This window comes from Spermophilus citellus (assembly GCF_964194105.1).
Source record: "Spermophilus citellus genome assembly, chromosome: 3".
NCBI classification, from domain to species: domain Eukaryota; kingdom Metazoa; phylum Chordata; class Mammalia; order Rodentia; family Sciuridae; genus Spermophilus; species Spermophilus citellus.
In genome coordinates this window covers 71,967,993-71,991,384 of record NC_138184.1, presented here as the reverse complement: position 1 = coordinate 71,991,384, position 23,392 = coordinate 71,967,993, and the positions used below count along the sequence as shown (strand labels likewise).

General features: G+C 45.3%; 1 protein-coding gene across 3 annotated transcripts in view; it reads right to left on the bottom strand.

Annotated features, from left to right (window-relative positions):
* Positions 1-319: 319 nt before the first annotated feature.
* The window catches only part of GNB1L (G protein subunit beta 1 like), a 69,346-nt gene continuing 46,273 nt past the window's right edge, over positions 320-23,392 (bottom strand). For all 3 annotated transcript variants that reach the window (XM_081287619.1, XM_081287620.1, XM_081287621.1), the window contains 3 exons: positions 21,564-21,662; positions 16,920-17,135; positions 320-1,991 (listed from right to left, as the gene is read on the bottom strand). In XM_081287619.1, the coding sequence (XP_081143745.1) occupies positions 1,740-1,991; positions 16,920-17,135; positions 21,564-21,662 (567 nt within the window). In that variant the 3' untranslated portion in view covers positions 320-1,739. The remainder of the gene's footprint in view (positions 1,992-16,919; positions 17,136-21,563; positions 21,663-23,392) is intronic.

Sequence of the window (23,392 nt, the reverse complement as noted above, 5' to 3'; positions counted from 1 at the left end):
CAGTGCTCTCATAGAGTTGGTTTCACTGCTATTCCAGGCAGCTCAGCTGAGCAAGCAGAAATCCTGGGCCACCAGCTTTCCACACCACCAGCTATAGTGCTTTGGAGGACATGAATCTGCTTGAAGGGTGGAATGCAGCCTGCCTTATCCAGCCATACAAAGATCATGGCTGGTATGCAGGAACAGGACCATATGAAGCATACAAGGTTGAGGGCCTGTTCGCTGCCTTTGTCCCCGCACATCAAGATTTAGCCACAAGGCCACTTGATGACAAAATGTTGTAATTTTAGGAAACATTGAAAATGATTATGCCAACATATGAAATTAGAATCTTTTATTGTCAAACACTATGGTTTGTATACATAATTTTTTTACTTCAGACATTTGTTGATTATAGCACTTTTCTGACATGAAATGATTTTCTAAAAATATAAAAATAAAAATATATGAAATGTAAAAAAAAAAAAAAAAAAAGATTTAGCCACAAGGACTAGGGCTGTAGATCAGTGGTAGAGCACTTGCCCATCATATGTGAGGCCCTGGGTTCGATCCTCAGCACCACTAAAGATAAATAAATAAAATAAAGTCTGTCTGTCAGTCTGTCTGTCTATCTATCTATAGTTTTAGCCACAAGACATGATCAGCTAACTGCTCAACACTGCATAGTTCTGGCCCAGGCTCCTAGTCAGCAGCCTATTTTATCCTGCTTGTGCCCTTAAGCAGGGGATGTGGGAGTGTGGCTCCATGGTAGGGCACTTGCCTAGCATGCATGAGACAAAAAAAAAAAAAAAGCAAGAGCCAGGGACCAGATGCCAGGTATGTGTCTCCGCCAATACCACCTTTTTTACCATATTTTGTCTCCAGGTGAGATATTGGCAGTCCATGAGCAGCAGCTCTCCTTAGACATTTTGCAAGAGAACATTTCTGCATTTAGCAGATTTCCCATTGACTCACAGCATTCTTGTCCTTTGTCTGGAACACATGCTTCATGGCTGTTGGCCCTAGTCCCCCTTCCCCCCCCACAGCTGGGGAGTGAACTTAGGATTCTATCACTGAGCTATATCCTCAGCCCCAGCTCTATTCTATTTCTGTGATTACTGTGATAATGCCAAAGACAATGGGGACATAAATGGGGGTAGGGTGGGGTGGTAGAGGCCCCACCCATGGGGCTTAGTGCCTGGACCAGAGGTTCTCAAGAATGTTGGTACTGTATACCCAGGGACCTCAGGGTCAAAAATAAGGCAGGGCAGATGCTGCCTCAGGGACTTTTGGAGACCTGGGAGTAGTGCAGGTAAGGCTGCAGGAGGGTGACCATTTTGTGAGGTCTGACCCCCTCTCCTGCTGTTCACCTCATCCTTCCAAGGCCATTCTTTCTAGAGTACCCACAGAAGACGAGGATGACAAGAACGGGCCATTAGGCACTGTGTTCATGGCTTTGTTTCAGTGAGGACAAAGCTGTTGGACAGTTATTTGCCATTTGGCATCAGCAAGAACCATGCCTATCATCAGGCCACAGGTGCCAGGTATTTGGGAGGTTACCAGATATATCGTCATATGGACAATGTGGTTCATGAAAGAAATAGCAAGCCTCATAAAGACAGTGAGAACTCCATGCTCTTTGGACCATAGCTGATGATCCTCAAAGGCCTTTGAGCATCAGTTTTCACATGACTGGGTCAAGGCTTGAGTGAGAGGTCCACCTTCGGTCTTTTGAGTATTTCAAGAAGGGAGTGCCCAGGTCATGTGCGTTGGTACAGTGACCAAATGCTGATGCGCTGGTCCTTGGATCCTGCAGCCAACAAGCCATCAGCAGCAAAGGCCACACAGTGGACAGAAGCACTGTGGAAGGCCAACACAGCCAGTGGTTTCATTGTTCTCCAGTGAAATATGCGGATGCGATGGTCCCAACCTGCAGTAGCCAGGATCTTGCGATCTGGCCGGATCATGACATCAGCAATCCCAGGATTGGTGAGTTCATGAGTGTGGCACACCTGTAACAGAGAGGGTGGTGGGGAGAAACATTAGGCTGTTCCTAAACCTGTGTTAGACCTGACCATGAATATCCTGCTGTCCTATCCCATAACTGGAACCAGGAGATAGCCATGGGTTCCCTGATAGCTATGTGCTTCCTGTGGCTGAGCTCCTCCTCCTTGTCTTCTTCCTCACAAACTCTTTGCTCTCTGCCAAACCCTTGGCCATGATGGGAGACTTCAGATATCCCTCAGGTTAGCCTGAAACCCTGCAGAGTTGCTTCTTCTCTGGACCTGCTCTGACTCCCACGCTCATCAGCAAGGAGCCCTTGGGTCAGTAGACAGGGAATTTCCAGCCCTCAGCAGAGAGCTCAACACAACTTGTCCTAGGATCCCTCATAATGTGGAATATACTGTACCCTAAGTAAGAGGCAACATTTCTAACTTGACTGCACCCATGAAGTCAGTATTTTTCCTGGCCACTACCTCAAAGCGCAAGGGGAATAAGGAACACAAATTTCATCTTCAGAAACACTAAGAGTAAAGTCAAACACTGAAACATGGAAGGGGTTGGAGAGCTGACAAGAGTAGGAACCAACAGGGTGCAGATAGGGTCCTGTGGTTTCAATATGCTCCCCACCCCTAAAATTCATGTGTTGGAAAAATTAATCCTTAATTCTTATGATGATGGTATTTGGAGGTGGAACTCTTGGGAGTAAATAGGATTAGATGAGTTCACGAGGATGGGGCATTTGTGATGGTATTAGTGCTTTTATAAGAAAAAAAAATTTGAGCTAGCACACTTGCTCTGTCTCACCATGGGATGCCTTCTGCCATGGCATCATGAAGCAAGAAGGCCCTCACCCAATACTGGCACTATACTCTTGGATTTTCTAACTTCCAGAACTGTGGCTGCTGTTATTTATAAATTATCTAGTCTCAGGTATTTTATTATAGCAACAGAAAATGGAGCAAGACACAGAAGGAGACAACACCGGAGGTGGCAAGAAAAGCTATACAGTAATGCTGCTCACTGGGCTGTGGGTGAAACCTAGTCTCTGGTTGGTTCTGAGAAATGGGCAGGAGGGCACTGGGCAAAATAAGGAATTACATAGGTTCTTTCTACCTGCATGAAATTGTCAGAATATTGGTCTTCTCTAGAGGCCAAGTGCCCCCATGCTCAGTGCTGGGCAAATGGGACGCCTCCTGCTTACCCCCTCCCTGACACATGCCTCCAGAAGTGAGTAAGGAATCAAAGCTGCCTTCATGGTCACAATATGCTGTGGTTTAAGTATATTTAAGTATGTGCTCACTAAAGGTTTCTGTGTTGCAAGTCTGGTCTTCAGTGTGGTGATGATGGTATGAAATCTTTAAGAGTTGGGGCCTAATGGAAGATCCTTAGCTCAGTTGGGGATGTGCCCTTGTAAGGAATTTTGGAACCCCAGCCTCTCTGGCTTCCTGCCTGCTGATGTAATCTATTCCTTTACACATGGTCCCATCCTGATATGATACCATCCACCACTGGGCCCTGCTGAGGACAAACCTTTGGGTCAACCAACCAATCTTGGACTTTGAACCTCCAGAACTTTAAATAAGCGTCTTTATAAAGTTGGCCTGCTTCAGGTATTTGGTCGTAACGAATGAAAAACTATTACACAGCATTCTTGGTTATGTGGAACTGTACCTTGCATTGCAAGGTATCTGGCATCTCTGTTCCCACACTTAATGACAAAGGCACTTTGCCAACACTGTGACACCTAATGATAGTGATTTTTTTTTCACTAATTGATTCTCTGTGTGTGGCCTGGCCATGGGTATCAAGAAGTCTTTGTATCAGCCTTTTCTTCTTCTTCATTTTATTTTTATGTGGTGCTGAGGATCGAACCCAGTGCCTCACGCACGCTACAACTTGAGCCACATCCCCAGCCCTTTTGCCTTTTTTTCTTAAGAGCCTCCTAATAGGGCCATATTATCTTCAGTTGGAAATCACCATTTCTACAAAGATAGCACAAAGAAAAAAGAGGAGAGAAACGGGAAAAACAAATGACAGGATTTATCAAAGGCTATGGAAAGGGTCACAAAGCAATTTAGCCACAAATTAACAAAATAAAACTTCATGAATTAAATTACCTCTACAAATTACTTCTATAAAACAAGCAATATACAGAGGAGATTAGAAATGGCAGAGATCAAAAAATAAATGGAAGAAAAAACTCAAAGAAATGAAAGGGAAGCAGAAATAGGAGTAGACCCTGAAAAAAGACAGGAAGAACATGGAGGGCAGGAAGGATAAAAAGTGAGAAAAATTAGGAAAATAAAAAGTTCAAATGAATAGGAGAGAATACAGGAGGGTAATGAGAGACGGGATATTGGGACTCACTGATTTAGAAAAGCAATATTAATTTCTTGAAATTGAAGTATTACAATTTAAGTCCAAAGAAAGATTATATAGCAATCAACATTAAGATATGCTCTAGACAGGTGTGGTGGTACACGTCTTAATCTCAGTGGCTCAGGAGGCAGAAGCAGGAGGATCACAAGTTCAAAGTTAGTCTCAGCAACTTAGAAAGGCACTAAGCCACTCAGCGAGACCTTGTCTCTAAATAAAATATAAAGAAGGGCTGGGGATGTGGCTCAGTGGTTAAGTACCTCTAGGTTCAATCCCTGGTACCAAAAAAAGAAAAAGAAAAGAAAGAAAGAAAAGATATGTTCTAGTAAAATACTAGATCTAATAGCTACTAAAGTTTTTTGGTAGTCAGGTAAAAAGATTATGAAGATAAAGTGTAGGCTGTCCTCAGAATGTTCTATGGCTATATCTGTGCCAATAGACAGTGGAGTGATGCTCACAGGGGCTGAGAAAGGAAGTGTGGTCCAAAAATTTTATATCCAGTCAAACTGTCACAACTCTTAAAAACAATAGATACACATTTTTGAACATGTAAGAACTCAAAAGAATATTGCTCCCATAAGCTCTTCTGGAAGAACAAGATTAACTTCACTCTTATAAAAGATAACTGGAGGACTACAGCAAATGGTCTGGCAGACAGTGCTAAGTCTGCTTACCTGCAGGATTAAGTCTAAAACATGGGGATTATGGTTATAGAACTGGTTATGTAATAAACAGAAATATGGAAGGGGGTAATGAGAGGATGTGGGTTAAGTTCACTTGATTTGCTCATTGTTTGTCATATGCAGTCAAAGACATAATAGTCAACCTCCCACTTGAGAGATTATCTGACATTCCACCATAAATAATGAAAAAAAAATCAGCATTATTTCCTTCTTTTCCACCTGACACGAACCACCTTATTTTCCTAGTATTTGCTCTATATATTTACATAAGATAATAAAAATTCAAATATACTCAACAGTTTTATGGTCAGATTCCAAAGGTAAATGCAGATCTCTGCTATGTATGAGACTCCAAAGGAGTGACTGGCAGATATACAGGGAAAATGAAAACAAGAAAAATAGGGAGCCCATTTAGTAATAGAAAAAATTTAAATTTAGAGCCAAAGCACTAAGATCATCTATGACACTTAAACAATGATAAAAAGTACGATTCACAATGAAGAACTATGACTGGCAAATAAATAGGCTTATCCTTCATAAAGCAAGGACATAGAAAAGTGGTTATGATACAGTAACTGATACCAGACTGGTCATCTCACTGTAAACAACCATGAAAGTGAACAAAACACACACGGTAACTGTTTACAGACAGATAACAGGCAGAGGAGGTCAGCTGATGAGCAAGCCTCAGTGTTCTTTGCCAAGGGACAATGTTCTGACCACAAATTCCAGGTAGAACACAGCAGTCATGTTAAGCTGGGTGGCAGAGATCAGAATTTGGGAAAGCTAGAGGGCTGAAATCTGAGGGAATGAGGTAGCAAAATGGGAGCTGGGTATTTTGAGGGTGCTGTGGACTGTGGGGGTTCCTTACAAGTCCTTGAGTCCTTGTTCAAGGACCAGGCTATGCATGGTTCAATGCATACTATGTGGAACTTAACAGAGTGTGGCGGCTACAGGATTAAATGGGATTGGGACCAGCTGAGATGCCAAAATGTCCTCACTTCAGGAATAAGGATCCCACCTAGACATACTGTAACAATGCTAGAAACAAAGCCCTGTCTGAAGGAGAGGTAGGTTTGGGAGTTGAGTTCTATCACACTAAAGGAACTTGGGAATAACTTTTCCATAAACCTGCCCTAATAAAGCACAAAACCAAGCATACACAAGTTCAAGGTGAGCAACAATAACTGAAGAGCCTACTAGAAAAAAAGGTAAATATTCTTGAAAGCAAAAAACAGACTTTGGAGTCTCTATAATGTATTATTTATATCAGGCACACAAACAAAAATTTACTAGACATGCAAAGAAATAGGAAATAAGACCCACAGTCAAGCTGGCTGGGGAGAACCAACCAGTTAACAGAAACTGATCCCCAAATGGTACAGATAGTGAACATAATAAAGACTAGAAAGAAGCTATTTAAATTTTTTTTTTAGTTAAGGAAATTGCATTCAAATAATTACAAAAATTATCTGGGTGAGTTAGCAGATAGGAACTATCAGTAGAAGAATAGAAATTATATTAAAAAAGAGAAATAAAGAATTGAACATCTCAATAACTCAAATAAAATATTTATAGAACAAACAGCAGATTGGGAATTATTAGGAAATGATTTTCTATAAAGTTAGTGAACTACACAGCAGATCAACAGACATTACCCAATCTGAAGAAGAGAAAAGATAAAAGGAAACAAACAGACCTCGGGGATCAATGAGACAATGTCGAACTGTCAAATTTATTGAAGTCCCAGGAAGTTGAAAAAAAAGGAAAGGGTGGAGAAAAAATATTTAAAGAAATAATGGCCAGTAATTTACCAATTTTAGAGAAAAACATCAATTTATAGGTCAAAAGCTCAGCAAAACCTACATAAAAGTAAATGATAAGTCAAATTACTGAAAATCAATGATAAAAAAGAAAATCTTGGGCACAGCCAAGAAATATCAGACACATTGTATACTTGGCAATGAAAAGAAGATAACAGCATTTCTTATTAGAAACAGTGAACCAGAGATGGGCATGGTAGTACATGCTTGTAATCCCAGTGACTCAGGAGGCTGAGGCAGGAGGATTACCAAGTTTGAGGCCAGCCTCAGCAATTTAGCAAGACCTTGTATAAAATAAAAAATTAACAAAAGGGCCCAGTGGTAGGTGCTCCAGAGTTCAATACCCAGACCCAGTACTTCAATAACAAAACAAAACAAAAAACTAGTTAAATTTTTTTGCCAGCAGAACTGCACTACATTTCTTGGCTGTTCTTCCAGTTAAAGGAATTTAATTTTATAGGAGGAGCACTACAAAATAAGTGAGTAAATATATTTTAAAATTTCTTGTTTTCTTAAACTACAGATGACTTAAAATTAATATTGTGGAGTTTCTGATATGTGCAGCAGTCAAATATATAGCAATAGCAGCAATAAGGACTGGGGAGTAGATATATGGAATGGTACTAATATATGATTATTACATTTGTGAGGTGAGATGTGGACAACACTGTCTACACAGACTTTGATAAGGATGAATATTTTTAACTCATGGGTAATCACACAGGAAAAAAAATACAAGAGATATAGTTAAGATGCCAAGACAGAAAATGAAGCTAAATACTAAAAATAAAATGTAGTCATATGCCACCTGATGATCTTTTGGCCAATGATGGACTGACCAACATATTATGAAGACACATGCCATGGAGACTAGGTTATACAGGTACAGGTAGGCTGTACCATCTAGGTTTGTCAAAGCATACCCTACAATGTTCAAACAATGATGAAAATGTTCAACAATGTATTTCTCAGAATGTAGCCCATGATGCACAACTCTATTTGATTAACATTAAAAAAGGCAGGAAAAGCACACAAGAAGGGTCAAAAACAGAAGAAGTAGAAAACAAATATTAAAGATGGACTTACTTCCAGATGTTTCAATAGCTACATTAAATGCAAATACATTGAATGCTCCTATTAGAAGGTATAGATTGTCAGAAACAATCAAAATGCAAGAATTAACAAGTACATGCTGTCTACAAAAGATATTTTTTTAAAATATGAAGAGATCAGTTGGGTGTGGTGGCGCAGGCCTGTAAGCCCACTGGCTTGGGAGGCTGAGATAGGAGGTTCATGAGTTCAAAGCCAGCTTCAGCAAAAGTGAAGAACTAAGCAACTCAGTGAGACTCTGTCTCTAATTTTAACCCTCAAAATAGGGCTGGGGAGGGGCTCAGTGGTTGAGTGCCCCTGAGTTCAATCCCCAGTACCCCACCCTACCCCCAAAAAAGAAGAGATCAAGTTGGGCATGATGATGCATGCCTGTAATCTCAGTGACTGAGGCACAAGGATTGCAAGTTTAAGGCCAGCCTCAGAAACTTAGGGAGACTATTTCAAATTAAAAAATAAAAAGGGCTGGGGATGTAGTGATAAAGCACCCCTTGGTTCAATCCCCAGTACCAAAACAAATAAATAAAATATGAAGAGATCAAAATAGGTTGAAAATAGAAGCATGGAAAAAGTTGCAAGGAAAAAACCTAGGAAAACTGATGTTAAGGTGACTTTAAGACATAGAATATCATAAGCAATAAAGAAGGACATTTTAGGCCTAGTGATATAACTGAGAATAGATCGCTTACCTAGCATATATGAAGGCCTGGGTTCAATCCTCAGCAACATGCATACACACAAAAGGACATTTCATAATGAACAAAGGATCAAGGGAAGAGGTAATAATCTGAAGTGCTTATATCCCTAACAAAAGCTTTAATGATCATGAAGCAAAACTAGCAGAACTGAAGGGAGAAAAAGGCATGTTTGCAATCGCAATCAGAGATTTTAAGACCTCTCCTTCAGGAATTGGTAGAAAAATAGACCAAAAAAAAAAATCGGTAAGGATGCTGAAGACTTGAACTACAGACTGCCTGGAGTGACCTAACTCATGCTGACAGAAGACTCCACCCAACAACTGCAGAACACCCGTCCTTTCTAAAAACATGTGGTCTACTCCCCAAGACACACCATGTGCTAGACCAAAAAATAGCTTCCATAAATTTCTAAACATTGAAATTGTACAGGATAACATTCACTGACAACAGAATTAAACTAGATTAAAAATATCTATAAAATCAACAAATATTTGGAAATTAACTAATATACTTCTAAGAAACCTATGGATCAAAGAAGAAATCTCAAGGGAAAAAGAGAAAATACTTGGAACTAGATTAAAACAAAGATACAATATGTCAAAATCTGTGGGACAGGCCGATAGTGGAAGGTTACTGGGCTGGGAGATGACTTTTCAACAGCCTAGCAGAAGCAGAATGCTGAAATATGGGCCCAATGGCCAACTTTCCAGAGCATCATCTCTGGGCACCATCCATACCCAAGTGCACAAACCCAGAGGCCACCAGCAATGGCTACCAACAAGCCCCAAGAAAGGATGGCTTTCTTGGCTTATGGGAGGAGGGTCTGAAATGGAAGAATGTCCTGGGCAACTTCACAGTTCAAAAGGCAGTCACTTAGCTCAGTAAGACACATCTGTATCTGAAGGGCCAGGAAGAATGAAGGGAAAAGGATCAAAAACTCCAAAATTGATAAAAGGAAGTGGTAACCAAAAGAAACTCAGCCTGAGCCATACTAATTAGTACATACAAATAGGCTTTTGGGCAAAAGTCCTTTCTGGAAATAATGAGGGTGACTAAAAACAGGACCAATTAACCAGGAAGATTATCATTTTAAACTTGCGTGTTCCTAAGGTAGCTTCCAAATGCACAGATCAAAAATGGACAGGAACTCAGGGAAAAGTAACAAGATGGGTACAGCATGAGGTCTACCTTCAGGGTCCCTCGACCTTGCCCACAGCCAGGCCTCTGTGCCTGATCCAGTGTTTACATGTGCAGCTGTGTGTCTAACAGCACAAGGAACTTTCTTTTTAAGCACATATGGAATACTTATGCAAACTGGACGGGCCCTTCGAATTTCAAAGAACTGATATCATTCAGACCTTGTTCTCTGACCACAATGTAATTAAGTTAGAATTTGAAAACTAAAAGATAACTGAAGTTGGGGGGAGAATCAAACAAAACATTTGGAACAGTAAAAACCCTCTAATCAGCTCAGCAGCCAGAAAACAAATAAAAACAGGTTTGCCTACAAGTGAGGGATGATGAAGATGATGACATCTCATGTTATAGGATGCAGCTAGAGGGTCATCCAGTGGGAATACACAGGTAAACGAAGACTGTGAACTGACGAGTTACATACCCAATTTAAGTTAGAGTGACAGGGCAAACCCAGAGAATACAGAAAAAAGAAAGAGACAAATAAAAACAGAAATAATGAATAAAAAAAAATGCAGACTTTCAAGATCAACAAAGATTGTAATCTCAGTGACTCAGGAGGCTGAGGCAGGAGGATTCCAAGTTTGTGGCCAGCCTCAGAAACTTAAAAATATCAAGCAACCCTGAGTTTAATCCTGTGTGTGTGTGTGTGTGTGTGTGTGTGTGTGAGAGAGAGAGAGAGAGAGAGAGAGAGAGAGAGAGAGAGACAGACAGACAGACAGACAGGGGGAGATGATTAATCAAAAATAAAAAGGCACAATACTGTGAATATGGCAAAAATGTACATATTCATTACAAACAACTACAAAATGGTCATTAGGAAAATACCTTGAAGATTTTTAGTCCTATAGACACATTCCTAGAAAAATGCAAACTTCTCTTAAAATCAGAAAGCCAAAATAAATCTACAAAAATTGAACCATTTTGGCTGAGGATATAGATCAGTTGGTAGAGTGCTTGCCTCCCATTCACAAGACCCTGGGTTTGACTCCTAGCACTACAAAAAGAAAGAAAGAAAGAAAAAATTGAACCATCTCTACAGAGAAAATACCTGCCATAGTGGTAATCAGAACCAAATTGACCATGGCCATTCAAGCAGATTTCAGTCTGGGGTATAGCTCAGAGGTAGAGCACTTGCCAACCACAAATGAAGCCCTGGGTTCCACCCCCAGCACTGGAAACAAAATAAAACAACAATGAAGCAGATTCTTCCTGCCCAGAGCTATTCATCAATCAGACTAAAGAGGGGTTGCTTGCCTCCCAAATTTTAGGGCTTCTTGTCCTTCTATACCATTCACAGCATTAGGTGAGGGAAAGAGAGCAGGTACTGGCCAATCCAAGGCCCTGAACATCTCCAGCTGAGCACAGCAGAGTGAGAAGACAACACGCTAAATATTAGGTTATTTTAGGACTTCTTGTTATGTTGCATAGAATAGGATGGTCTCAAATTCCTGGGTTCAGTAGGCTAGTCTCAAATTCCTGGGTTCAAGAAATCTTCTTGCCTTAGCTTCCTGAAAAGCTGGGACTACAAATGTGTTCCACCACACTTGACTTTATTCGGTTGCTATTAAAAAACAAACAAACAAAAGTTTTGAACAACAAAACTCACTAAATTACGATTCTGGGAAAAAAGCCCTACCAGTCTTAGAGATGTAGTAAACACATTGGGTAAAATCCAGCACCTATTCATGATTCAGATTCTTCCCCCACAAGAAGGAATCTCACCTGATGAAAACCTCTCAATAACTTGCTGCAAACACAGCCTCCTTGTTAATCCAGCCTAGTCTGGGATGTCATTGCCCACACATGAGGCAAGTTCTGGGTTCTACATACAACCAGCACCTCAACTGCTTATCCTCCAATCGCCTTGTCACTTTTTCTGTTATCTCATGGCCAAGGACCCTATCAGCCCAACCTCCTCTCTTTCAGTCATCTCTCCAGTGCCTGAGTCCACCTATTTATGGATCTGCCAATGTCCTCAGTGTCCACCAGCCCTGACCACCCCTCATGGGCTCACCCTTCTCTGGCTGTCTATCTCAGCCAGCATTATCCCTGTGTCCAGGACACTTCACTTGCCTTCTGTTGATCTCATCATTAGGAAAATACCTTGAAGATTTTTAATCCTATAGAAAAATTCCTATAGACAAAGTCCTATAGATAGAACTCTAGCTTTAGGGAACCTGTGTGCTTCCTGCTTATGCTTGCATACAAGCGGCTGAACAGGTTTTCAACTCTATAACCATAAGCCCAGATGGGTCCTCAGTGTGCAAAGTGCCCAGCTGCTGGGCTGTACCCTCCCCTCTACACGGCCCCTTTATCCCCACTTGGCTCTACATACAAGCTGCCTTCAGGAGCATTACCATGACCCAGCTGATGGCCCATGCTGGACAGGACCATGAGGCAGTGTAGGTGTTTGTGGGATGTACTTGCCTATGTCTGCAGACACAGAAGTCCTTTCCTTGACTTCCAAGGACCAGAACACTGTTGGCCCAGGGAACACTGGAAGCTAGGAACCAGGACAAAAGACTGACTTGATATCATCTTGTTCTTTTCTCTCCTGTGAACTCTCCCCTGGTAGAGAAGGGATCTCTGGATAACAAGCAGTGAGCCTGGCTAGGAACACTTACTCAGGGACTCAAGGTCACTTCCTTGCTATTCCCTCTTTCTACAAATTTCCCAACTGTGTGAAGTTTTTCCGGGAGAAAAGTGCTGCTTTTAAATATGTCCCCTGTTGCTCCAGGTCAAGCATAAGGGTTCAACAGAGCCCTGGACTGTGGTCTTCACAGGCAGTGCAGTGGGCAGCCTAACACTAGCTTTCTCATGCTTCCACACCAGTGATTTCACCTGTGAGGGGCTAAAATATCCAGCTTCTACCAAGGGACTTGGCTGTACTGAGCAACTAGCTGAGCAGTCACTGTTCTCAGGGAGAGAAGTGACTCTACACCTACCATAGCCACTCCTGGAAATGGGTGATGACATTAAGGCAGAGAGCCTGGCAAGAGGACAGAGTTCCTGGTATACAATGAGGGAGACAAGAAGTCTGTGCAGAGACCTAAAGCGGAAAAAGGTCAGCACCTGTCCTGGGGGTTGTGTTCCCAAGGATGAAGGGAATGCAAAAACACTGGCCAGAGGTCTGTGCCCTCATCCTTGTCTCCTGTTACAATAGGCACAGAAACTCTGGATGCACGGGTAGCTGGCCCTGGACCCTGCAGTCTCATTCCTGGCTGTCATAGGTAGCTCTGCTACTGCCATTTAAAGGGAAGCTCCTGGCAGAGCCAAGGAGAGGAAGGGGAGCAGCTACCACTGTGGTGCAGCCAGAATGTTCACTGAGTATAGTATGGGGACAGCACAGCCCAGGGCTGACTGGGGTTGAGAAGCCTGATTATTACTTAAAGACTTAAAAATACTAAAAATACTACTAGCTGTAAATCAGTCCCTGCTTCAAGGCTGTGGGCCCTGCCCCAATATGGGAGGAAGGAGCAGGGCCTGCATACCACCTGTTTTCGACGACAGCCAAGCCCAAACATGATGGCTCATGGGAAAGCCACTTGGGTAAGGCAGGCCCACAGCTCTAGTGTCACCAAATGTCTCCAAGACAAGCCCTGGGTATCATCCTGAGTAAGTAGTCTCTTGGTCACCACAGCAGCCCCTGACCAGGCCATGGCCTGGGGCAGGGCCTTCTAGAAAGGATCTCGGGCCACCAGTGGCTCTTATAGCACATGACCTCAGGTGCCAGGAATGCACAGCATGGCTGCCATCTGGTTCTGATTACCCGTGTTCTGAGGTTTCCTCATCCACGTCTGCTCCCAGCGCCGGCCTGGGAGAGATTGATTTGGGCTCATTAGAGGTTTTAACAGAAGGACATAAGAAAGGCACATCTGTGGCATGTAGGTCTTGGGCCAAGGCATGTAGCCATGTTATATAGCACCATGGCATAGGTGAGAATGCTTTTGGATGCTGAGGGCATGAATCACCTCACTTACTTCCAGGTTATCAAGGCAGCTCTCAGATGGCTTGCATCCTTAAAACACCCAAGAATGCTTCCTCCCCAGAGGTCTGGTGTTTACGGAAACTAAAATTTTCAGGGTCTATGGGACCTGCACTGGACATGCCATCAGGTAAAGCATGGAATATCTGCCTTTACCCTCTCCATGGGGCTATTCCCTCCCCTCCCAGGACCTCTTTCAGCAGCAGGAGCAGTTGGTGCTCAGTGGGGGCGGGGGGGTTGGGGAACTCTCCTCTTCCTTTGATGTGGGAGGCTGAGCCAGACCTGCCCAGGGCCTACCATCACCCCAATCACTTTAATTCCTGGTTTCCCTTCTGCTTTAACTTTTCAATTCATTAATTCCTGCTTCCCCCTTCTGCTTTAACTTTTCAATTCATTAGTAGAGTAAAAGTTCATCTCTGGATTGGAACGTACCCCATAAATTTAAATCTTAAGTTCGAGCAGCTGTTTCCCAAACATGCCAAGAGAGACCAAGTAGACCTGGGCCAGAACAACCCCTTCACAGAGTACCGGGTACAGGGAAGCCTAGGTGGGGAGCCACAGAGATCTTGGAGAAGCTGCCTGATCTTCAGCTCTTTTTTTTTTTTTTTATTGGATGTTCACAACATTACAAAGCTCATGACAAATCATATTTCATAGATTAGAATCAATTGGGTTATGAACTCCCATTTTTACCCCAAATACAGATTGCAGAATCACATCGGTTACACATTACATTTTTACATACTGCCATATTAGTGACTGTTGTATTCTGCTACCTTTACTATCCTCTAATATCCCCCCTCCTCTTCCCTCCCATCTTCTCTCTCTACCCCATCTATTGAAATTCATTTCCCTCCATGTTTGTTATCCCATTCCCCTCGTAAACTCTTATATATAATTTTGTATAACAATGAGGGTCTCCTTCCATTTCCATGTTGATCTTCAGCTCTTTACAAAGTCAGGCTGATGAGGGTTAAATCACTGGGGGATGAACACCGGAACCCATAAGGGGTGGCACTGATGAGTCTCCCCGTCAGGTTTGAGGAAAAGGAGGGAAAGGTATGAGGAGACCTTCCCTGCCCCCATGCCTACCTGGTAGCAGCTCAGAACATGCAGATCCAGCACCCAGAGTGGCTCAGCCTTCAATTTGTACAAATGACCTTTAGCATTATGGCTTTCACACCTGATCACAACCCAGGTCCATGATTCTGAGACCTTGGAGATACTTCTTTCTGGGTGAGGCATGAGAAGCTCTGCCCTCACAGCAGTGCCTCTGAGGGCCTCTCTGGGACACTGATGGACTAACAGAGGGACAAATAGAATACCTTACTCTGAGTTCACTGTGCACCTGTCACAGGCTGGTCCCCCAGAAAAAAGGTGGTACCCAGGGGGTATGAACCTATACTCTGAGTATGATATGTGCCTGCCTTACCTGTAGGCCCCATACTGCCATCTCTCACACTTCTGTACTGGGGTCTAATTGGGCATGATCATGCAGGGCTCTGTTCAGATATTGCTTAGCAGGGATGCTAGGCCAGCCTTATACCAAGGCAGTGGGCACAACCTTATGGGTGCTTCTGCTAGCCCCTCACTCTGGCTCTAAACTCCATTCTTCCAATGGGGCAGTCCAAGGTCTTCCCATGCTTGACTTCAGTACCTGTCCCTAGGCTGCTGCTATCTTGTCCTTTTAGCTTTGTTCCATGTCAGTCTCCTTGTACAACACTCTTTTCCCACCCAATGACCTCTGCCCTTGCTATCCTTACTTGGTCCCTTTTCCATAAGTCTTTAGGATGATGCCCCTAGTTGCATTCCAGGTTTGGTGGTACCACAGGGGCCTGAATGCTGTTCAGCACTATCTGCACCCCTACTTTTACTCAGCGTCCACCCCTGGTCCATGTGCCTCAGTTCTGTGTCAGTGTCTGTCTATTCAGGGGAGTCCAATGGGCCAAAGGTGAGCTCCTTCCCCTTGGCAGCAGGGTCTGGGCTAGGAAATGCTGAGGTTGTTGAGATAGGCCTCCCCGTCTTAGGAAGGGTCTTGGCAATGTCCTCTTTGTACACTCCTGTAGTGTGTGGGAAGCCTGGAATACCACACACCACAGATGAGGGCAGGCATGGGTCCTGTCTTTGGTGTTGTGGGTCCAAAAGCCCCAATGGGGCTGAGAGCTGGGCCTGCTGTGGCTTCTGCTACCAGTCACCCTGAGGGACACACAACTCCCACCTGGCACCCCTCCACATCAGACCTTTTTCACAGGGCTGTTTCCAAAGTTTCTACTTGCTGGTGGAGGCCAAGTTTGTCTTCTGAGGCTCCTGGTGAATGGAGTTCTTTGCCCACCCCCAGAACCAGTATGTACCCAGGCCAAGGCAGGGCCTGTGGCCTGTGGCTCCTCAGAAGACCTGCACCATAGAAAGGTCTGAGCATGTCTCATATACCCCCACCTTAACCCAAACTCTCCCATCCCAAATGGGGGAAAGCACACAAGCCAGGCCACCCTGTGCTGGGCACTGTGGCCATTGGTCCAAGCTTGGACAACAGGCAATCCTCAAGCCACACCAACTGGAACAGCCTATGAGACATCATGAGGAGATTTCCAGCAACCCCCACTCAGATCTGAGGCCTCATAGCCTGTTTCCTGCTACCCATGAGCAACAACCTCCCTAGAGTTAGGTTATAGACCACCATTGGGGCCATGGTTCCGTGGAGCATTCCAGAGTTTGGTTTTTGATTTTTTTTTTTTTTTTTGATTAATCAGTTCCTTACTGACAAAATTCCTCTGAGTTTTCACAAAGGGGTTGGTTCTGCCTGGACTCTACGTGCCTTTCTCTAGATGGACAAGATGTGACGGCTGTTAACTTGAGATCTAGGAGAAACCCAAACCATGTGAACGGCTGGCCCACGCCCACACCCCTTTCCCCTGTGCCAGCAGCAGACAGGCCCTCCTGCACTACCTCCAAGTGATTAATTAGCTAGGGATCTGCAGCAGCTCCTCTTCATGCCTAAATATTGTTTCAGCCTATCAGACTGTTAGTGCAGAGCAGGATAAATGAGGTCCAGGGCCGGCACACTGACCTGTAGGGCCTGCTGCCCATCCAGGCTCCAGACAGCCAGCGCCTTTCCTGCAGAGCCTGAGATGCCTCTGGTCTTCTGGGAGTCGAAGTCAAGGCCCATGACTGGCTCCCCATGGCAGGCAATGCGGCTGCACACCTTCCGCTCTGAGATGTCCCACAGGGCCACTGATCCATCCTCATAGCCGACCAGAAGGAGAGGGCGGGGGCCAGGGTTAGCCTGCAGGGAACAACAGAGTGGTCAGCTCCCTGAAGTCCCCTACCTTCAGTGAGTTACAGGAAGACAGGGATCCAGAGACAGGTTACCTCTCATGCTGGGCCCAGAGGTGGGGTAGACCAGCCTGGGAGTAGTTTCCTATGCTCTCATGATACTCCTGAGGCTTTGCACCCCTTTGTGTTCTCCTGTATACCTTGTATACCTGAGTACCTTGATGACTACTACAACCAATATGGGTCTTAGCAGGGCCATTGCTAAGCACCTGAGGGGCTGGAGGGCAAATCCCTGAGTATACCAGCCAAGCCCCTAAGGCCTCACAGGGCCATGCTGCTTCTTACCAGCTGCCAGCATTTCATCTTGCCCAAAGGGGTACATCTGGGCATTTGCCAATGCCTTGAGACTGATGGGGACCTATCTAACTGCCTCCACTTCTCAGGCCAGAGGATCAAGGACCCCCTTGCTAGGGTTGGTCACCTGTCTATAACCACCAGCCATGAAGATTGCAAACTCCATCTAATTGAAAAACGAACTTTCTGTGCTTTGTCAACGTGGCTGCGGAAGCACCCGCCCCTGGAAGTCTGGTGTGAGCAGGCTCTAGCAGTCCTTGCTATCATGATGAATGAGGATAAGGGTCAGAGGGCTCTGCGCCCTGGGCGGATGCCTCGTTTATTTAGCCTCTGAAACAACTACAGAAGAAGAGCACTGCAGGATTCCAAGTCACCCTGGGGGATGCAACCATCAGTCCTAGCTAAAAGCAGTTAACCAAAAGAAAACTTGGATGGTTGGGCAAGGAGGCCTGGGTTACTCGAGTGGACACTACATCCTCAAACATTACAAAGACCATAGCTCTCATTAGTATCATAAGAGACAGGCACAGTGGAGCATGCTGTAGTCACAACTACTTCAGAGCTTTAGGTAGGAGGATAACTTGAGTCTAGGAGTTCAAGATCAGTGTGGGCAATAGAGCAAGACTATCTCAAAGAAAAAAAAAAAAAGCTGGGGGTGAGAAGCTAAGGCTGCGGATATGTTTTATGGGAACTGGAGAAGCTAGGCCTGGGGCCACTGGAGGGATGGCTGCAGGGCTGTAGCAGGAACAGGAAGGGCAAAATCACCCCAGGCTTGTACGTAGATATGGCGAACCTGCCAAGGCCAGAGCCGGTCTAGAGGCAACCTCCATATGTCCCCAGAAACAGCTTGTATACAGACTGCATCCTGATGGTAATTCAAACACACACACACACACACACACACACACAAACAAACAAACAAACAAACAAACAAAAAAAAACAGGAAGAAAGGAGGATTCTAGAAGGAGGTACTGGCGGCTCTGTGTCTTCCTGAGCATCATCTAGAGTCACGTCCTACTCCCCTGCCAAGCCCACCCTGTGCCCTTCAGCTCAATCCTGAGAGGCAGGTCTGCCTAGGGTCTCTGGATGCACAGATCCCCATGTGCTGGCCCTGTCTCCACTGGGCAGAGGCCCTAGAGGTGCTGCTGTGCTGTTCCTGTAGTTTCATCACAGGGAAGAGTTTCATACTGGTGCTTTTCAGATCACTTGCTTGGAAATGATTTGTGCAGACACATGTCATTCCTCTCGCAGACATGGACATAGAGTGTGCCAAAGTAGAAACACTCTCTGTACTACAAGTCTGTGTAGGCCATCAAGCCTTTACCAGATGTGCTTCCCTGGGCCAACAGCTTTGTCTGTATCTAGGTCAGTGTCAGGACCAGGTGGGAGAAGCCTGGAACTCTGCATCCAACCAAGAACACACACCAGCCCCTGCTAACAGCTGAGGTAATGTATACTGCCCCAGAAGCCATTCTAAAGAACTTGCATAGGGTCACTTGGATCTACTCCCCTAGGGTAGTGCTTTATGGTGGTATCTACTCCCAATTTTAGAGCCTTAGCCAAGCCTCCCACTCTCCCTCCTTCATAGGATACTCTCCTTCTGTGTCTTATGAGCTGAAACTGGTCCAAGGGTTTATCTTTATCGCTGACATTGGTTCTGGCCAGTCTCTGAGTGAAGGCTGTGGCCCCTGAGGGCTAAGCACAACTTAATTCAGAGGCTAGGTATGATAATCCACCTGTCATGGTTCCATGACAAATTAAGAACCAGCCTGGTCTGGAGAGAGTTGCCCTATAGTTTTGGTCCCTCCCAGCCACTACTACTAGTCCAGCACCTGGCCATCTAGCTCTCTGCTATGCCCCAGGTTTCTACAGCCTCCCAGTATCAGACACCATGGATCAGATAGGCTATCATGGTAGGGGAGCCCCTGGTGGCCACACCCTTGGTGCTGCTGGGCCCCTTCAGGGATAAGAGGCTGTAGTCTTCTGATCTACTTATCTCTGGCTCCTCCCCTCACCCCCAACTAAGATCTGGAGCTAAGAATTCACTCTGTAGTCCTGTCCCTATGTGGCCTAGGGATTATAGCAGGCCAGAGTCCCATGGGGAGCCCCCAACTCTCTGTTTCCCAACTCAGGTGGGTCCAGCTGGAGTGGGCCAGAGAGTAGGGAATTGGGAAGTCCTTGCTCTGAAGTTGGTGCCAATGATACTGCCTCCAGCCTGATTTGGATCCTGACCTTTTATGCAATAATAAACAATGTAGGTCAGTTGCTTTGAGAAACAAAATAATAGACCTCAATGTTTCAGGAAAAAAATATCCAGTCTAGTCACTCTGCCACACTAAGGTTAATAAGTTTATAACCCAGATCTTTAGGTTTGGGTAGAAAAAGAGGAACATTCCAAGTTACTTTTTTCAGCTGAATACTTAATGTTGGATCCATATCACCAGCAAAACCGTGATTTGTCCTTCTGTCAACTATATTAATTACCTTAACAAGTTTGTACATCCCTTTCTACACATTTTTCTGTTGGAATTTTTGGATGATTGTGCAATGACCCACATTTCTCAGGGAGTGGAATAGAAGTACAGCTGCAGGTGACCTGCCCCCCAGGTCCTATGAGCATCATGGTCACTGCCTGTGGCATTTAGGGGTGTGTGTGTGGAGTGAGGGGGTGTTTGTCCTTCCAGGAAAGTACCAATGAGCCTACAAAGGAACCCTGTGTGGACACATTAAGTGCAATGACCTAGGCTCTATTTAATACCTAGGGTATGGTTGCAAATGTGACAGCATGAGGCCCTTTACTTCATCATTTCATGAGACTTTTAAGCCTCTCAGAAGCCCCCACCTCCTCAAATTCCCTAGGGGCTTCTCTCCAAGAGGCTCCAGCAGCAGAGGGAACACCCAGGATCAGCTTTTTGAAAATCTTGAATTCCAACTTTGACCTTCTCAGTCAAGAAACTGCAGATGGCACCAGATGCAAGATAGGCCAGCAATCTTTCTGCTTATGTGGGTGGACAGAAATACCTGGGACAGGGTCTCTGGGAGTGCCTACTCCAGTGGTTCCTGTGTGGTAATTAGATACTTCCAAACTACAGAGGTCCATCTCATCTAACACTTAGAAATTTCTGAGTTCAAAGAAGCAGCAGGCACAAGGCAGGAATTGCTTCTCCCTGACCATGGACAGGGTTGTTCTTAGCAAGATGACCTGAGATTTATCAATTGTTCCTGAGATAGGTATTGCTCAATAATCTGCCCACCATGGGTTCTGCAATGTCAAAGAAGTTTCTGGGGTTCTTTGCAAATGAACACATTAGAATGAACACATCTACTCTGCTACTGTAGACACCAGTGACCCCAGGAGGGGAAACACTGGGAAAGTGCTGACCTAGGCGGATCACTAGGAAAGAGGCTTCATCTCCAGAAGGGCTGCCTGGGGGAGGACCCATCCCAGGCCCCACTGAAAACTAGGGCCCCAGTTTCTGCTAACAACATCAGGAGAGGCCTCCTAACTCTAACTAGAAAATAAAACTGAGAAGAAATGGCTGTGGGTCAGAAATTCCCAGGGGGCTGCAGTCAAAGTGTTAAGAAGCCCACTCCTACCTCTAAGAGAAGCACAAGAATTAATTCCAAGCATAATGAGGGCCATGAGGGGTTGCCAAAGTTAGTCAGTATTTTCTCTTTTGGCCTCAGCAAAGCCTGGGACCAAGGTGCCAAGGAGAAGGGCTTGAATCCCCATTGGGAGGCAGCTGACACTTCTGTCCCCTCCTTACCATCACCAGCAGGAGGTTACCCTGAAGGGTGAGCCCAACTGGGCCTGCAGAGGATAAGCACCAAAGCCAGGGCTCTCTGAGAAATTTGCAGGAGCCCTTTGGAATTAGAATCAGCAGCAACTGGGAGTGTGGCGGTGTAAGGAAGGGTAGGAGCACAGGTCTGGCCAAGGACACTGGGGCTGTGGTAGCAGGTACACATGTTCTCTGAAGGGGATACTGTCCAATTGGTTTGACAACAAATCAAATCCTGAATGGGGCATGACTCACAGTCTGGCGGGTGTGGCAGCAGGGCGTGGCTGGTGAACATTCGCCTTACCTGCCACAGCCTCAGGCACATGGGCATGCCTGGCTTGGCATCTGCCTCCGGCTTCAGGGTGCACACTGACGTCTTGGATGGCATCTCCAGAATCTGAACCTGACAGTAAAAAAACAAGTTGATTTGGGCCAATGCCAAGTTGAGTTTGTGCTATACAAACAAGAGACTTTTAAGGCGATTAACCAAGGCTGCTGCGAGTTTCTGTCTGCCCCCCTCCCCATGGGGACCTGGAAGCTGAGTCTCCTAATTAGGCTGCACAGGCTCGTGGGCTTGGGTGCTGCCAGGGCTATTGTGAAACAAATGCTTGCATCATTCCTGAGTGACCAGCCCATCACCGACTGATGGCTGCCTCTGGCTCTCCTGATTCTGCCATCTAGGCAGAACAGACCTAACTCAGTTGGCCCTGACTTACCTTGGCCATTCTCCCTCCTGTTTGTCTTTCTTTCTTGGCATAGGTTTTATACAAAAAACACTTAGAACCAACTCAGACACATCAAGTAGTACAATGACTTGCATAGGACCTGGGACCCACCAGCAGCCTACAAAACAAGCATGATGTGCAGTGCCTAGGGAAAGTCCATTTGGATCCTGGCTTTCTAGTCCCCCTGTACCAGCCTGCGCAGATGCCAGGCCCTCCTAAAACTGGGTTTGGAGACATACCTTGTGGCCAATATAGTCCAGTCTCATGTGCTGGCCTGTCAACCTGAGTGGACTGCCTATCTGACCAGATAGGATAGGCCCTACCCAACTCTTTCCCTAGAGGACAGCCAAAGCCACAATAAGACTTGGGCTCTGGAGGATCAATGGCCAGAATCAGGTCCCTAGTTGTTCTGTGTCCCTGCATATTTGAGCTTCCTCAGGGGGACAGGGCAGCACTCCTCTGAACTCAGAGGAGTAGGGGGTTCCCTCAAGACACAATGTAGCGCAGGGCTGGCCAAATGTTCCTCCTGCCTTGTGTTTGTTGTCAAGTAGTTCTTTAGCAAGTCAGGCCTACCTGTGCCTTCTGCCATCACTCTGCAAATTAGGGGGTCTCTGCTGGCCCTGAACTTCCCTAGGTACTGGTGAGAGTGTATCTATCAATAAAGTAGCAATCACACTGCTATTCAGCCACCCTGGAAACAATGGCCAGCCAACACAAGTATCTTCTGGTTTGCACATGAGGAATCTAAGGTCCAGAGAGGTTGGGGTGTCAACTGGACAGAACTTATACCTACTGATTCAGCCTCCCAGGCTGGGTTGGAGGACAATGTCTGAAGGTTCAGTGCCCATGCAAGTGAGAGCTGTGCTGCTTTCACCAACCCATCCAGGACAAGGGGCCTGGGTCCCTAAGTCTGAATTCTAGTTCTACCATGAATGTGCTGGGGTGGGGCCATGTCCAGGGTAGTCTCTGGGCAGGGAAGAGTACTGAGCAGCCTGGGTCTTCGGCTAGAGTTCTGCCAATGCATCCACCAATGTCAGGCTGAGCTGTGGTGCTCTCTGGGCAGGGTGCTCTCATCAAGGTCCCCATAGTGGCTCAGCCTCAGCTTTTTTTTTTTTTTTTGCAGAATCAGCCAGTCACTGTGTGAGGAGCTATAGGTACAGGGTATGGCTTGTAGAGAACAGCCAGTAGGCAAGGGCTAGAACTGCAACCCAAATATAGTGGGAAGGAGCAGCTGCCACAAAACATGCATGTACCAGGTGGGGGGTGCTGAAGGAGGCAGAAATTTGCACAGCCCACATCCACATGTTGTTAAAGGAGGATCTGTTCCCATCTGCAGGCTCAAGAAGACCCCTCTGGTTGCAGTAAAGGGTAAGGGTAAGGGGACTCAAGTAGGCCAGAGGGAAGGTAT